Source organism: Myotis davidii, unplaced genomic scaffold (genome assembly GCF_000327345.1).
Source record: "Myotis davidii unplaced genomic scaffold, ASM32734v1 scaffold26, whole genome shotgun sequence".
Taxonomy (NCBI): domain Eukaryota; kingdom Metazoa; phylum Chordata; class Mammalia; order Chiroptera; family Vespertilionidae; genus Myotis; species Myotis davidii.
Window position 1 is genome coordinate 1,376,481 of NW_006299245.1, and position 17,826 is coordinate 1,394,306.

The 17,826-nt window shown below is 37.6% G+C and overlaps 1 protein-coding gene across 9 annotated transcripts in view; it reads right to left on the reverse strand.

The window, feature by feature from the left end:
- The window catches only part of PPP1R12A (protein phosphatase 1 regulatory subunit 12A), a 142,782-nt gene that overhangs the window by 85,011 nt on the left and 39,945 nt on the right, over positions 1–17,826 (reverse strand). For all 9 annotated transcript variants that reach the window (XR_001515724.1, XR_001515725.1, XM_006774709.2 and 6 more), the window contains exon 2: positions 7,787–7,917. Coding sequence is in view for 7 of the 9 variants with exons in the window: in XM_006774709.2 (XP_006774772.1) it covers positions 7,787–7,917 (131 nt within the window). In the remaining 2 variants the exon portion in view is untranslated. The remainder of the gene's footprint in view (positions 1–7,786; positions 7,918–17,826) is intronic.

Consider the following 17,826-nt stretch of genomic DNA (forward strand, 5'->3'; position numbering starts at 1 on the left):
AAAGTATTCACTGGCCAGTAAGCCTCTTTATACACCACCCCAGCAGGCAGGACTAAGAGCTCATCCTTTCTGCCAGGTGGGGTGGAAGGCCAAGCTTCCCACATGGTCACTATTAGAAGCGCAGGGAGGGCTAGTTAACCATCTGATGGGTATTAAAGTCTTGTCTAGCTCTGAATCTAGCCTAATCTGACATCACCACAGTGTGGGTGTTGGGGTGCCTTATTACAGCCTGGTAAGGGTGGAAGTCTACACCACCAACTTGCCCTATTGAGTGTATGGGTGGGACTAAGATTTATTTTCCCCATGGTATATGGCTGGAGTAGAGTGGTTGTTTTTGTTGTTGTTATTATTATTATTATTATTTTTTAGTTTTCTGCCTTGCCAACGTTGTCCCTCTTCTCGTATTTGGCTAAAGAGATTAGGCTTTTATTGGGGCTTTTTTGCGCTGCATTCACTGGTGCTTTGGGTTACCAGCTACCTCAGCTCCAAGTATGGGATATATTAGGCAAAAAGAAAAGCCAAAAACTCATCCCTGTGTCATTCATTGGACCTTAAGATGCCTAGCTGCTCTGCCTTCTCTCTACTTTCAGAGGTTCCTTATATTTATATGTAATGTTGAGGCTTTTTAGGTGTACTTAGCAGAAAGAACAGAATAAAACATGTCTATTCATCTACCTAAGAGGCAGAAATTCTCTTTCCCATTTTTAATTGTCAATAAATTGCAAAATTTATAACATTACTATTTTAAACCTTTGTAAAAATTTCAATTTGTCAAAACCTAAAGGCTATTTCTATATTATTTTTGTACATAAATCATGTTATTAGTACAATTGTTAGTAGTCCTGACATCTTACTAAATTTTAATTTCTAACATCATGATTCCATAAGTATGCTACAGATATAAATTACAGCAATAGAAAAGACCAAGTTAATATCTGTGAGAGAAATTAGTGTATTTGTGAAACTGGGCTCTATTCCCAATTATCTAAGCACCTGGGTTGTCATTTGCAAATTCAAAATGTGGGGAAATTTCAATTCCTCTCTTCTCTTTGTAGAACCACCTTTAAATTTAAGAAATTCTGAAGGTTTTGTCTTCAGCATTTTTAATTTCTCTCAATTATTCACTAGAACAGTAACTCTATACTTCTTTGATCATGCACTAACTCCTGAAAACACACATTTATTAAAATCAATTTCTTTATTACTGCAGCTCCCAATTCCCAGAGACAAAACCCCTATTTATTGTGTAACAATTCTAAGATGTACATTTCCCTTATGTTTAAATATCACTGAAATCCTCTACAATCAATGAATCTTACAACCAATAATGTCTTAAAATGAATATTGGTCAGGTGGTAGATAAGACATAGTTGTTAATATCTGTCCTCACTTCAATAGATTTATGTGCATTGATATTACCTTATTTGTTGAGCTTAACTGTTGCTTAAAATGTTTTCCAAAACTTTCTGTTGATACCTTCTGGTAAGAGCAAGAAAGCACCAACATCAAAACTTGCTAATTGACTATCAGTGACTTAGACGAAAATCCCAAAGTTTACATCAGAACATTCTTAAGCAATGTCACATGACATCAATGACACTAAATTGCCCAGAGAAAAATACTGTGTGGAAAAAAACACAAAAAATTTAGGAGATTAAAAAGTAAAAAGAACAACCACCCCAAATTATAGTTTGATTTTTTTTTTACCTTTTCAATTAGTACATAAAATACTGGCATCTTAGATTTGATAAAATCCAGTATATGCATTATAAACATATCCAAAATATTCCTGGGTTCCCATTGCACCTTTACCATTGGCACCTCAAATTAGGCCTATCTAAATCCACATTCCACTTTCTCCTCTGCTTCACCCTATCTTGCTCTTTTGAACCCTTACTAAGTTTAATGGCACCATTTTCCCAATTACAAAGGCTAGAAAGAAAGGCAGAATAGTGTAGTGGCTAAATGTACAGACATGGAAAGTTAGGCTGTACTGGTTCAAATCCTAACTCTGCCATTTACTGAGTGATTTCTATGACTCGGTTTCCTCATCTATACTATAAGAATTTTTAATATAGGTCTACCATCACACAGAAAAATATAAAATTATTCATATTTTAGAAATATTATAGATTACTTAACAACTAAACTGAACCTAAGGCAGTATTCTCTAACCAAACACATTAATATTTTTGCAAAAAATACATTTAAAGGCTTAACAAGGGAACCAGACCAGTGTGACTAAATGAGAGAGCTTGAAGGAAAGTGAAAAAAATAAAGTCAAAAGGTTACAAGTGGCCAAACATGGCCTTGCAGGCCACCAGAACTCTGGCTTTTACCTTGAATGCATTATGAATCTATAGGAGAGTTTTGAGTAAAAAATGTGATATTAACCCACTTACAATATTTTAAAAGGATCACTTTGGCTGCTATATGAGAAATACATGGGGAGAAGAGGGCAGTTACGGTTGTGTCCAGGATCAAGGAGAAATGAAAGAGGCAATGAAAAATAGTTTAATACTGGATATATTCTGAAGGACAAGCCAAGAAAAATTGTGAGGATACTGATGGATGTTTATGGAATAAAGGTTAAAATGAAGAAAAGCCAAGTTATAAATATGTCACCACAAATATTTAAAAGTTTTCATATCCTTAAAAGCTGGTTCTTTAATGATCAAGTGACAACGCTAATGGAACTTTTTCCAAGCTGTAAATAAAACCATGAAAATGTCACTGATGTAAATACTACTAGCATTTTACAATGATATGAGAGCCTCAACAGTAGTGTTTTTAAAACGACTTCAAACAAGAAAAACATATTAAATATATTAATTAATCAATATTTCATTCTATATACCATGAAGCTAAATAACATTAGCCTAATACAGAGCTAATTTTCTCTACTATTGGAAAATTTTATGGCAAATACTAACGCAACTAAAGATTAAAGCATTCCCGCCTAGCTGACATGGCTCAGTGGTTGAGCATCGACCTTTGAACCAGGCGATCGCGGTTTGACTCCCGGTCAGGGCACATGCCCAGGATGCGGGCTCAATCCTCAGTATGGGGCATGCAAGAGACAGCCAATCAATGGTTCTCTCTCATCTTTGATGCTTCTCTCTCTCCCTCCCTCTCCTTTCCCTCCTGAAATCAATAAAAAAATAAAAAACATTCCTTAAACATCTGTACTGGAGGCCTAAAAAAATATGGTGATGAAATTAAAACATAAAACGATTATATCAGAATAAGCACATCAATAACCAAAATGCTAATAAAATAAGTCATTTAAGTTTTATTACTCAAACACAAAACATTTTTCACTAACATAAAAATTTCTATGATTTACAAGAATACAAAAACAAAAATACAACAACCCCAAAACAATTCCAAGGATAAAACTGTAGTCATTCAAATAACGTTCATTGGTCAAGCAACAGGGATAGGCTGAATAAACCACAATGACATACTGTACAATGGAGTACCAAACCTAAAAAGAATAATGAAAAATATCTGTATTTTCTAGCATTTTCCATAATAGACTGTTAAGTGAAAAATGCAAAGTGAAGGAATATGTGTATGATGTTCTATCATTTATCTACAAAGGAGGAGTAATACTTACTTTAAATAATACATTAAAAACCACACTGGGATAAAATATAAAAGTAAAAAATTATAGGATGTGCGAGGAAATAGAGTGGTAGAACAGGGATTGCCATTAGAATCTGGTATTTTATATAAACCATAAAACAAAATTAAATTTTTAAAAAAACAAACTCTAAAAAATAAAAAAAATTGAACAGTGAACTTAACAGCACACCTAGTTGGTGGTATAATCACACAAAATAGAACTATTTCAACTGATTTCTATACAGAGTAATTTGATGATATATTTCAAGTGGGATACTTAAGGACAAAAAAAAATGAACCACCTTCCTCCTCCCCCTCAAACCCAACCAACCAAACTTCAAACTGCTTTTAGTAATCATATTGTTGCTGTTGGTGGTATTGCTGTTATATTACAGTGTAATGTATGTGTAACATCTGATGAAACAAATAGTAATTATGCGTTATTTTAATCTTGTAGTTCCTGGCAATGAAGTGGAGGAGAAAGGAAATATTGATATATAAGATAGAAGAGATTAAAGAAAAACACCCTGCTGCTGAATTTGAATTGGAAACAATAACTAGTAGTAACAATGAGCACTTCTAGCACCCATTACAAGGAAGGGGATCCTTGGAAAAATGGCAAGTCTAGACCCGGGGCAGGAAATGTAAAACATGTCTGGAACACCTTGTAATACTAAAGCGCAAGTTTACTTTATCTGGTAATGTCCCAAGGACTCAGAAGCCAATATGAACAGACTCTTAATGACCAAAGATGGTATAATGCTGAACATTAATATGATACTCCCAAACTCACTTCATTTCCTCTAATCCACTCTGGAGAAGGGGCATTATTAATTTCTATTGTTAGTTTTCCCTAAGACTTCTACCTGATTCAAAGCAGGGAAAGGTTGAGGGTAATTAAGGTTGAGGGTAATTATCTTTTGTGTGTGTGAGATAATTGAGCCAGAATATGAAGAAATATTATTCATCTATTCAACTGGTTTCTGCTAGGTTACAGACCAGACACGAACTGTCTAAAAACTAAACTGTAACCTCATATTCTTTGTTCTACTATCTCCAACAAAAGTCAAAAATTTAGAACTCACTGTAGCCCAATCAGCTTCAAATTCTCAGAGTAAACCATCTCCTTCACTGTTTGCTTCGGCTCATTTCAATAGGGAAGAATTCGCACTATTCTGTGTACAATGCAGTTGGTAAAGCAGGATGTAAACAATTGATGTGTTAGAGATGATGATGAATCAGCCAGGAGTATCAGAAAGGTTTGAGTTTGGTAAAAACCGATCAAGTAAAGAAATGAGGCAAATGAACTGCTGTGTGCAAAGACACTATGATGTGAACCAGCAAGGACTGTCAGGAAACTAAAAGTAGCCCAGTATTGACATAGTGAAAAATGTGGAAAGCAATATGAGAAGAAAGAGCTAGGAAGATGCCTGATCATTCCCAAATAATCACATTTTTTCATAAATAATATTAATCATAGAGACTAGTAGCTTGGCCAAGACTAGCGAATGCAGAACCAGGATTTGGAACAAATTTAACTCCAAATATTTCATTTAGCAGAGTATACCATTTTCCAAGGTTATTCCTGGTTTGTAACAGTTGTCTCTACATTAGTATTAATGGGGCCTTTTACCCTAACAAATGCTCTGATTTGAGAGATATCTTCACCCTATCTCTTATGCCACCACCATGCTATATCTTTCTAGGCCCAAGAAAACTAGGGTTTCATTAACTTCTCACATTCATTAGTGGAATTAATTGCTGAAAGAGATAATGCTGATAAAAATAATCATGCATTTGGAAAAGTTTGGGGCTATCACCTTAACAAATAACACGTTACATACTAATTTCTATAAACACTGTCATAATTTAAAAAAATTCTTATGGCAAAAAAAGAAAAGTCATTATTTTCTAATTTTAATTTGGTTTGGAGACACTATGTATTATACTTCAGCTATACTACAGCCATAAATTCTAACTTCCTATAGGAAGGTAGTTAGAGCAGCAAAATTCTAGTCAAGCTTAGTCAAAATAGGACCTAAGAAAGCTCATATTCCATATCCCATCTCCCCAAAAATAAGAAGTTATAGTTACTCTATTGAAAATGCTAACATTTGAGCAGACTGTTCACCCCCCTCACACTTGTTTACTGGCATGTAAAAAACTGGATATGCCAGATTCTTGCTTTTCCAGTGTAGACAGAGGCAAATATTAAGCCAGGCCAATGGAAGTACCTTAAGGGGAAATAAGCTGCAGTCAGAGTGTTCTCCTCCCTTGACATACATAGAATACGGAGAAGATAATTTCCACTCCTCAACCAATTTTTATTTTGCTCTTGGGATGGGCATATGGAAAAACACAATTCATGAGTTGTGATCATCTTGCACTAAGCGGGGGGCCAGGGTAGGAATAAGGTCTGTATTTGGGAAAGTCAGATGAAGAAAAAGCCTGACAGACCCCAGGCCCTAGATCAGTGCCTCCTGCACGCCCTCTACTGGGGATTGAGCGCAAGCTGGGCATGTACCATGACTAGGAATCGAACTGGTGACTTGTTGGTTCCTGCAGCAATGCTAAACCACCAAGCCACACGGACCAGAGAAATCACATAAAGAAGGCAAGGCCCAGAAAGAAGAAACAAATTACTAAAAGATGTCGTGCAGTTAGTGTTAAGAGTCAGTAATCAAACTCAATGCAGAGCTTTTGATTCCAAGGCCAGAGCACTTTTCATTTCACCAAACACTGCCTCTCCTTTAAACTGAAGTATCAGATCTTCAATATACATGACGTGTTTGTGTGTGTGTGTGTGTGTGTGTGTGTGTGTGTGAGAGAGAGAAATATACAAAGAAATAAAACTGAAAGTTTACTAAGAGAGATTTACTAAGTTAGCTGAAAAAGCTTTGATGTGAGCAGACAGACAATAAGTGTTCGTAGTGTTGACACAAAGTAAGAAGAAAAAAAATGGAATAAAAAAATTATTTTGTCAAGATATTCATACTTCCTGTTAAAAGCTTAAATAATTGAATTTTCTTAGAAAGTACCCACTCATTATTATAGAGAACAACATAGACTGATGAAAAGGGACAGACCCAAAGACTGAGAAACAGCGATCAGGCTATCAATCCCCAGAAGGGAAGTAGGGGAGGGCGGGGGTATGGGGAAGAGATCAACCGAAGAACTTGTATACATGTATATAAGACAAACCAATGGATATGGACAACAGGGGGATGGGAGCATGACTATGTGTTTGGGGGGAGGTTGGGGGTTAATGGGGGGAATGAGGACACATTTGTAATACCTTAATAATAATAAAAAAAAGAAAAAAAAAGATCATGGTGTTGTAATGGATAATAAAATGGAATGGGAACAGCAAAAAAAAAAAAGAAAGTACCCACTCATTAAAGGTAGTTAATACGATGACTCTTTCTCACTGAATTTGGAAGTAATCTTAATAAAAACTAAACAAGCATAAATTGACTAAATGGAGAACTATGTATCATATTCTCCCTATAACAAAGTAACCAAATTGAAAATTATCGTTAATGTCCCCTAACAATTCATAATTACATAGAGATAGACTTGAATTATTTGACAATCCTGTACATGTATTCAAAAGAAAAGGAGATGGGGGTGAAGCATGTGTACAATCAATTACAGTGGGGCCTTGACTTACGAGTTTAATTCGTTCCGTGATGGAGCTCGTAACTCAAATTACTCGTATGTCAAATCAAAAAGTGAACAAGTGAGACACGTTGTGGCATTCACTGTGACGTTTGCTGCATCAACTAGCGGTGGGGTATCTGAAGCGGGCTCGTAACCCGAATTTTAGCTCGCAACTCAAAGCAAAAAATCGGCCGAGCGACGGCTCGTATCTCGAAAAACTCATTAGTAGGGACACTTGTAAGTCAAGGCCCCACTGTACTCACATTAATACAAAGTACCAAAAGTGAGAGGTGGGGAGACAGGTTGAGGATCTCATATGGGTATCAATGTACTCAGTATTAGGATTCCCAAGAACCATTTATTCTCCTTCCTGGGAAGAATAATTTTCATTAATTACAGTAATATAACATGTTGCTCACTTACCTTTAAGGAGAATTTCTGTAAAATCTAAGGTCTCTATAATTGTATTTGAATAAAAGTAAACAGAGAACTGGCTTACTCTGCAATATCGAGATATCCACAGGAAGCAGCTGCGTGTAGTGGTATCCAGCCTTCATTATCAGGTTGATTAATATTTGCTCCATTTTCTACCAGAAACTTCACCATATCGACATTGTCATCAATGCAAGCCTAAAAACACAAAAAATTACAAAAAGATTTGATTCAACACTCCTAATAACTTAATAATGCAATAGAATTCCTACTTTGCAGCTTTTATAATATAAATATTCTCTGAAAGTTAGTCTGTTGCTATTTTATTGTACTGCCATCAAACAGGCCAATGTCTAAGAATTTAAGTTGCAAGAATCCTTGATTAGATACATGTACAACAGTAGTATATGTGACTAGACAATGCCAATCCCATGGGAAAAACAAGTACATTTCATTAACATGAAAACAATCAAAACTTTATAACTAAGCACCAAAAATATCCTCCATAGCAATGGTTCCCAAAATGTGGTCTGCTAAGGGGGGGAGAAATCCTTTTAGAGAGCTGACATGGTCAAAACCATTTTAAAAATGATACTAAGATGGTATTTCCCTTTTTCACTATGTTGACGTGTGCACTTAAAGGTGCAAAAGCACTAGTGGTAAAACTGCTAGTACCTTAGCACAAATTAAGGCAGTGGCAAAAACAAACAAACAAACAATCTCTAACAATCACTGTCTTTGTACTATGCCCACAATTTTAAAAAGGCTATTTTTTTTATGAATGTCCATTACAAAGCAGAGCAAATCATAAATTTTATTAAATTTTCATCCTTAAATATACATCTTTTTAATCTGTGGAACTAGACAGAAGTATGCATATAAAGCACTTCTTATAATAATAGTCCTGACGAAAGCAATTATGAAGCTGAGATGAAAGGTGAACCTGCCCCTTTTTCCAATATAACGTCTTTTTTACTTAAATAACAAACCACCGTTAATCTAACTTAGATTTTTGGCAGAAAGTTTCTTGAAAATGAATAAAGTAAGCCTGTCATTTCAAGAAAAACAACTAACAGTATTTGTTGCCAATGACAAATTCAAGCTTTCAAAAAGAGCAAATAATTAGTTACCTTAATTTTAAAATGTTAATTATGTAACATAGGTAAAGCATTACTATTTTGAAATGAATACTTAAAATCCTCAATTTTAACTTCTAGTATTGTAAACATTAATCCATACAATTCACATAAACAAAGCTCTTTCAATAATTTTTACGTTTCTCTCTCATCGATGTTTCTCTCTCTCCCTTCCTCTCTCTAAATAAAAACATTTTAAAAATTATATTATATTAGAAAGTAGTTTATGCTATTTGAGTGGCTTGAAATGTCAGAACTATTTATAAGCTAATGGTTAATTTTTCTTGAGAAAAGATATTAAATTACATTCTCCTATTTTGCGAAGAGGCTCCAAAGCAGTATTCTGATTTTTATCATCAATATAAAACATACTCTATTTAATAAATGTATCTAATACAAATATGATTATTGGTTTTTAAAAATGGAATATGTTAAGAAAGAAAATATGATTCTCTATAATAAAAGCATAGTATGCAAATTGTCCCCTCTACCAAAGTTCTTCCGGGAGTTCGACCAGAGAGCAGGCCAGCCAGGGGAAGGAAGGGAGGCCCCAGCCAGCAGCCGGCAGCCACTAGGGACACTACCAGTGCACGAATTCCATGCACTGGGCCTCTAGTTCTTTATAAAAGGATATGGGAAAATGTTCACAATATATTAAATTTTTATTTTTTAAAAAATTTTTAAATACATTTTTATTAATTGCAGAGGGGAGAGAGATAGAAACATCAATGATGATAGAGAGTCATTAATTGACTGCCTCCTGCCCGCTCCCCACTCCCTCACTGGAAATCAAGCCAGCAACCCAAGCATGTGCCCTGACCGGAATCTAAGCATGACCTCCTGGTTCATAGACTGACACTCAACCACTGAACCACACTGGCTGGGCTTTTTTTTAAAATTGATTTTTAGAGAGAAAAGAAGGGAGAGGGAGAGATAGAAACATGGATGAGAGAGGAACATCACTGACCGGCTGCCTCCAGCACGACCCCTACTGGGGATCTAGCCCGCAACCTGGGCATGCGCCCTGACCGGGAATTGAACTGGTGACCTCATGGTTCCTAGGTCTACACTCAAAGGTTGAGCCTCACCACCCAGACACAATATATTAAGTTTTTAAAAGAGGATGCAAAACAAATTGCCTAATGAGTCCAATTTTACTAAAATTATATAAACAAAACGACTAGAAGAATATATGCTAAAGGTTAATAGTGATTATCATTGGTTGTGAGACTGAATAATTTTTATTTTCTTCTTTAAATTTTCAATAGAAAGAAACAACCAAATTGCTACTGAAAGTGTAAAATTCATTTAACTCTTTCAGAAAAAGCATTCAACAGTATCTACTAAAAAGTGTATATAAATGATAAATAAATGGTATGGACTATATGTGTGTGGGGGGGTAGAGATTCTATTCATGTAATAGAATTCTATGCATCAAGAAATAAAGAACATCAAACAAAAATAACTACTGCTACCATCAACAACATGAATTATCCTCACAGACATATAGGTGAGTAGAAAAAGGCAGACACAAAGGATATAATATACTTTAAGTTTCGCCCTGGTGGGTGGTAGGTTCAATTTCCAGTCAGGGCACATACCTAGGTTGCAGGTTCAATCCTTAGTTGGGGCGCATATGGGAAGCAACCAATCAATGCTTCTTTTTTCTCTCTCTCTCCCTTCCTCTCTCGAAAATCAATAAGCATATTCTTCTTGGGTGAGGATAAAAAACACATAAAAAACATACTGTAGGTTTCCAGTCAAAGCTAATCTCTGGTGGTTAAGCTCAGAATCATGGTTAAATGTATGGAAAACTGATGGGAGGGGCATGAGGAAGCTTTCTGGAAGATTGGAAATGTTCTCTACCTTTCTGATTTTTTACTTAGACATAAATACATGTAAAAATTTATGGAATTATACACTTAAAAGCTGTGCAGTCTATTGTATATAAATTATACCTCAATTTAAAAAGAAAAAATAATAGGCTGCCATTTATTGAAAGCCTACTATGTATTACCTCCAGTATAAGACATTTACTTTTTTCTAAATTGTACATGCTAAAATGTCTTTCTTTAATTTCTATCCGCTGCCTCCTGAAGCTTCACATATCAAATGGAATTACTCTTTTAATGGTTAACCTTTAAATATTATAAAAACTTTCCCCCTTAACAATTATCATATATTTTAGGCCAAATATGCCTAATTTCTTTAGCTACTCTTCATATTATATATGACAAAAACTATATAGTACACCCCAAGGCCCTAGGAACAAAGGGGATGGAAAAGGTCATATTATAATATGGGAGACTAGTCCATAAATAACAATGATCATGTAAGGGCATTAATAGCAGAGGGTAGAAAGTTCTAAAATCTCACTAGTGACATAAAAAGATATTCTTTTGCCAGGCCGGTGTGGCTCAGTGGTTGTGTGTCAACTTGTGAACCTGGAGGTTGTGGTTTGATTCCTGGTTGGGTACATGCCCCAGTTGCGGGCTCGATCCCCTAAGGGGGCTGTGGAGGAGGAAGACAATCGATGATTCTCTCTCATCGATGTTTCTATCTCTCTCCCTCTCCCTTCTTCTCTCTGACATCAATTTAAAAAACCCTATTTTTTTAAAAAAAGATAGTCTTTTAACTCGAATGGTCCACATAGTCTCTTTGAAAAATATATATTTGAGGAAAGTTTTGAAGATTACATAGGAATTGTTCACTTAGAAAGTTAACTGGAAGGAACTTTAATGAGCAAATGCACTACGATTTTTTAAAAAAGCATGGAATAAACAAACAACAAGTCATCCAGTGGTATAGAGTATCTATAAATTACAAAACAGGATAAGGCTAGGTCATAAAAGGTCTAAATATAGTGTGTGTAAAAGATCTGAATATAATGCAAAGGTGACTGGATTGGATACAAAGGTTGTATTAAATCTGCTTTCTATTCCTACACATCAGGGAACCTGCTACATTGAGCCACTGAATTGACAGTAGCTCAATTCAGCAGTAGGGTGAAGTAGTAGAAAACATTTTAGAATTTCAAGATGATGTTTGAAAAGCTATTCAGAGTTTTTAAGCAAAGGGAGTGACATGATCAGATCAATATTTCAGAAAGAATACTGAAAGCAATATGAAGAGGGAAGAGTACTCAGACTGATCTATATTTAAAAAACTTAGGAGAAAATGTGCAAGATTAATTAAAGATTAAGTTGAAGAGTGAAGGACAGAGAGAAGCCATTCATGGAAATAAATACCACAGATTCAAGGAGCAGTTTGAGGAAAATAAGATTATTTTTAGCTTTGGATATGCTGAATTTATAGGTATCTATATCTCTATCCAATCACCTGTATCTAGTGGCCAATTGGATACGCAGATCTTTGAAAACAAATGTGGGATGAAAGTATCAATTTGGGAATTATCTGCATTAAGGTAATAATTAAAACAATAGCACCTGAAATCACTGAGAGAGAATGCAGAGAAGTGACCATGGAAACATTAAGAGAAGGGTTAGATTAAATTATGACCAGTAATTTTACTTGGAAGACAAAGACATTTGTGGTATTTTATTCATTAGTTAAAGAGATATAAAGTTCTCAATGTAAGGAAGACATATACACAAGTAGATGATTATATCAAAAGGAATGTGATAAATACAATTACAGAGCCGTGCACTGCTTATTGTGGAAGCTCAGAAAAAAAGAACTAAGCAATAATGGTGGTAGTCAGGAAATATTTCCTGGAGGAGGCTCTACACCTAAGCTTAACATATGAATAAGTGAAACCTTTCCTGGTGTATAAAGAGTCAAAGTCAAGATACATGATGACGATAAAGGTAGGCAGGATCCAGAATAGTCTTATTTGCCTTATTGTATGAATAATACTTTGAGATTGAGGATAAAATATTTTCAGGAGGAATGATTAATTTTTAAAGTTTCTCCATTTTAGGAAGGTGAATGGTTAGGCTAGATGAAAAACTTTTTTTTTCCAGTATAATGTAAGAAAAACTGGCAAAAATACCTAATGCAGTTATTGTTAAATATGATTATTTTGTTACAAGCTTTTGAAATGTTTAAATATAAATCAAATGCTAAGGACAGTCACAAAATATACATTATATAAGAATCTCAAGTTTGTGGTGTAAATTGTTCCAAGTATTCTCTTGAGCATTTATAAAGCACAGTCAAGAAACTGGCAAAGCTTTCTCATAACAATATTGTTGCTAAGAGAATCAAAAGCTAGCACATGCAGCACATTAAGAGACACATGATTTGCTGACTTTAAATATTTGACTAAATATGGAAAGAAACAGAACTCAAATATATGTGCAAAATATTATCTGACATGGTTTATCTTGAGTTTTTCTTGAATACATATCCAGAGCAATTACAAATAATAAATGGCTGTGTGAAGACACTCTGTCTTTTTAAATCCAGGTAGAGACAGCTTTGTCAACTTGAACTGTAAACGAATTCAATAAACTAGTTTAAGTATGTAAGTCATCTGTTTTTATTTTAAAGGGGGGGCCTATCATTTTTCTCAGGTAATTAGATGAAGGACAAACTCTGTTCCCCACACATTTTAAGGAAAAAGCTGAATACTGAAGCTGAACAACGTTGGCTCAAAATAGAGTCCATGGCTTAAAGACAGATTTTGGGTAGGACATGCATATCTTTAAAAAATCATTAAATTTCATTCCTAGAAAAGATAAAAACAAATGTGTTTAGCAACTATGGAATTCAATTGAGTAAAATCATGATTACAAATTTAGCAGCATCTGAAATATATTCTGATAGTGCTATATTCCTTTTTATGAAAGCGGTTTTGTTAAAAGTACACTCTAGAGCAGCCGTGGGCAAACTACGGCCCACGGGCCGGATCCGGCCCGTTTGAAATGAATAAAACTATTGAAATAAAAGACCGTACCCTTTTATGTAATGATGTTTACTTTGAATTTATATTAGTTCACACAAACACTCCATCCATGCTTTTGTTCCGGCCCTCCGGTCCAGTTTAAGAATCCATTGTGGCCCTGGAGTCAAAAAGTTCGCCCACCCCTGCTCTAGAGCTAGACTGTCTGGGATTAATCCAGTTTGCCAATAGTGTCACTGGATAAATTACTTAAAATTCTGTGTACCACAGTTTGCTTTGGAAAAGGAGAATAATGGTACCCACCTCAAAAGTTTACTATGAGAAATATATGAATTAATACATACAGCACATAGAGAGTAGTACTGTCAAAACTAAGTGCTACTGTTTGTATCAATACATATGCCACGTGCTATATCATTCATTTAAATTTTTCTTTTTTCTATTCTTATCCAAAACTTACTTTTTCATCCCTCTATAAATTGCAAAACAAAATTAAATGGTGGAGAGTTGTCAAATATTCCTTTTAGTACTACTACTTTTGGTAAAAGTCCCATCCACCAATGATTTCTAAGAGGGTGATTAACTTTCAACCTTTGAAATATCTTCCAAACCCCCTTCAAAGACTTTTATATATACAAGTTTTATATAAGCTTATTCATACAAATTATATACAATGCAGAATAAAGCAGAAGAAAAGATTTAGTTGTATAAATGCAATTATAACAACTTAGGTGAAAATGTGATTTTAATGAATTAGTTGAAATGCTTACAATTTGTTCCTAACCACTAGTAACAATGACTGATAAATAATAGACAAATTAACTTGAATAGAAAGTTCTCTAAATCAATTTATATTTCCTTGAAACAACTCTTAGACTCCTTAGTAAGGAAAACTCAGTTCTGTTCAACTGGTGGGAGCAGAAATTTGTAGATATACTAGAAAATTGCCCATGCCCTAAACCAGGGGTAGGCAATCTTTTTGTGAGTGTGTGCCAAAACCAGCAAAATCTCTGACTCAAAATTCTTCTGCGTGCCAACCCTAATTTTTTGAGAACACGTTACGCCTACTTGATATCTCTTAAGGTGTACGTATGTGAAGAACCTTGAAGAAATAATAAAATTCTTTCGAGCAACAAAAGCACAGTATGTGATAGTGATGGCGAACCTATGACATGCGTGTCAGAGGTGACACGCAAACTCATTTTTTTGGGTTGATTTTCCTTTGTTAAATGGCATTTAAATATATAAAATAAATATCAAAAATATAAGTCTTTGTTTTACTACGGTTGCAAATATCAAAAAATTTCTATATGTGACACGGCACCAGAGCTAAGTTAGGGTTTTTCTAAATGCTACTGAGAACAAAGATTCACAAGCGTATGTGGATGAAACCAAAACACTGGTCAGATCTAGGAAGGCAGGGAGAGTTAAGGCAGCGGCATAGAAATTGCTCTTCCCCTCTCTCGTCAATCCATGTCTATGTTCTTTAAGATAACTTATGTAAAATTATTTATTTATCTAAGATGCACCTCCACTGAATTTATCTGAAAAATAAAAAAGTCGATATTAAGAAAAAAACTGTAAATGGAAGATTATAAGAGAGGGTTTCACGTGCCAGCAAAAGTTACTGGGGTGCCATGTTTGGCACGCATGCCAGGGGTTGCCCACCCCTGCCCTAAGCATTCTGAGTGACAGATGTCAGTGAGTATGCTTAAAGAACAACTGAAGATATATAAGCAAGGTTTTGTTCTATTTTAAAGAAAACTGAATTGGATACATCAAAAAACTATGGGTATGGTTTATACAAAACAATGAAAAACTCCAAGCGGTACTCCCATACTAAAAATCCTATCTAATAAAAGACAAAAATGGTAATTGGCGTACGACCAATACCCTTTTCATTGGCTAATCATGGCTATATGCAAATTAACTGCCAACTAAGATTGGCAGTTAACTGCCAACAAGATGGCGGTTAATTTGCATATGTAGGCACAATGCAGGGAGGCGAAAGGGAAAGCAGGAAGAAGCCCCCTGCCACTGACAGTGATCAGAAACCCAGGGGGGAGCTAAGAGCTGGGGGACAGGGCAAAGGTGGCCCTGGGCCGCCTTTGCCCTGCCCCCCAGCCATGATTGGAGAATCAGGAGTTTTTGCCGCCCTGGCCAGTGATAGCAGGAAGTAGGGGTGGAGCCAGCGATGGGAGCTGGGCACAGTCGAAGCTGGCAGTCCCAGGAGCTAGGGGTCAGAGGCGTCAGGCTTGGGCGGGGAGTGGAGCAAGCGATCAGAGGGAGATGGGGATCCCCTGCCCAGGCATGATTCCTGGGCCAGAGGCCTCAGGCCTGGGCGGGGACCAGAGTCAGTGATCGGGGGGAGATGGGGGTCCCCTGTCCAAGCCTGACACCTCTGGCGGAGGCGTCAGGCCTGGGCATGGGGCCAATCACGTGATCGGAGGGTGATGGGGGTCTACGCCTCTGGCCAAGGCATCAGGCCTGGGCAAGGGGCAGAGCCAGCAATCGGAGGGGGCTGGGGGCAGAACCAGTGATGGGGGGAAATGAGGCTCCAATCACCTGATGGCAAACAGGAACCAGGGGTGGGTAGTGGGGGACAAGGGTGGCACCAGACCATGACCCCCACCCCACCAATCATCTCACACACAGAGGGCGACCCGTGGCGGGGGAGGGGGTGGTGAGCGGGCAGGAACGGCCAACCTCTCAGTTCCTTCCCTGGTCCAGCAGGCTCTGATAGCCCTATGGCGAATGGGAACTGGGGTGGGTGGTGGCGGGGGGGTGGGGCTGGAGAGCGGGTGAATGGCCAACCTCTCGGTTTCTCCCCCCAGCCGGCAGGCTCCGATCGCCTAATGGTGAACAGGGAACCTGGGGTAGGTGGTGGGGGATGTAGGTGGCGCCAGGCTAAGGCCCCCACCCTGCTGGTCACCCCACACACAGAGGGAGACCCAAGGCGGGGGCGGGGATGGCAAGCGGGTGGAGATGGCCAATCTCTCGGTCCCTTCCCCTGGCCGCCAGGCTCCAATTGCACAATGGCAAACGGGGAACCAGGGGTTGGGAGATGGTGGGGGAGCAGGGCCAGATGTGGGCAGCCAGGGAAGATGGTCCTGATCACAGGCCAGGCCCAGGGACCGTACCTGCGCAGAAATTTCATGTGCTGGGTCTCTAGTCTATATAATAAAAGCCTAAGTGACCATTATGGCGGAACGACCAGAACTGGTCGCCATGATGTGCACTGACCACCAGGGGGCAGATGCTCAATGCAGGAGCTGCGCCCCAGGTGGTCAGTGCACTCCGATGGGGGACGCACCACTCAGCCAGAAACCGGCTCATGGCTGGTGAGCACAGCGGCGGTGCCGGGAGCCTCTCCTGCCTCCATGGCAATGTAAGGAGCAGTGAGCCGAGCGAAATGAGCAGCAAGCAGTAAGGAGCGAGGGGTCTAGGACTGCGAGAGGGCACAGGCTGGGCTGAGGGGAACTCCCCATGCCAGTGCAAGAATTTCATGCACCAGGCCTCTAGTCTATCTATAATATAATACATGTGTGCATCATTGCACAGTGAATTTTAAGTCTCCCTCAAATACAGATAATTGATAACAAATTAAAAATTTCACAATTTCATACTATTTTTCAACTTTAGGAAGGAAAACTGTAGATTTTATGCTCGCAAAGTCAAGGACACTATTATCCTAACTAATAAAAGAGAAACATGGTAATTAGCCGTACGTCCGCTACACTTCCCATTGGCTAATCATGGCAATATGCAAATTAACTGCCAGCCAAGATGGCGGACAGAAGCCAGGCAGCTTGAAGTGAACATGAGGCTTGCTTGCTTCAGTGACGGAGGAATCCAACGTTCCCAACCGGCCGCTGCCAGCCTCTGAGGTTGGAGTTTGAAACATTGTTACAAATATAGAAACTAAACGAAACCCCAGAAACCTGCTTTTAGCCAGCTGGGATCTCAGAGCTGGAGTTGAAACAGTGTTTCGATTATAGAACCCAAAAAAACCAGATACCTGCTTTCAGCAGCGGAGGTCTAAGAGCTGGAGCCAAGCCTCAAAGCTAAAGCTGGCCCAGAATAAAAAAAGAAAAAAGGAGCGGCTGG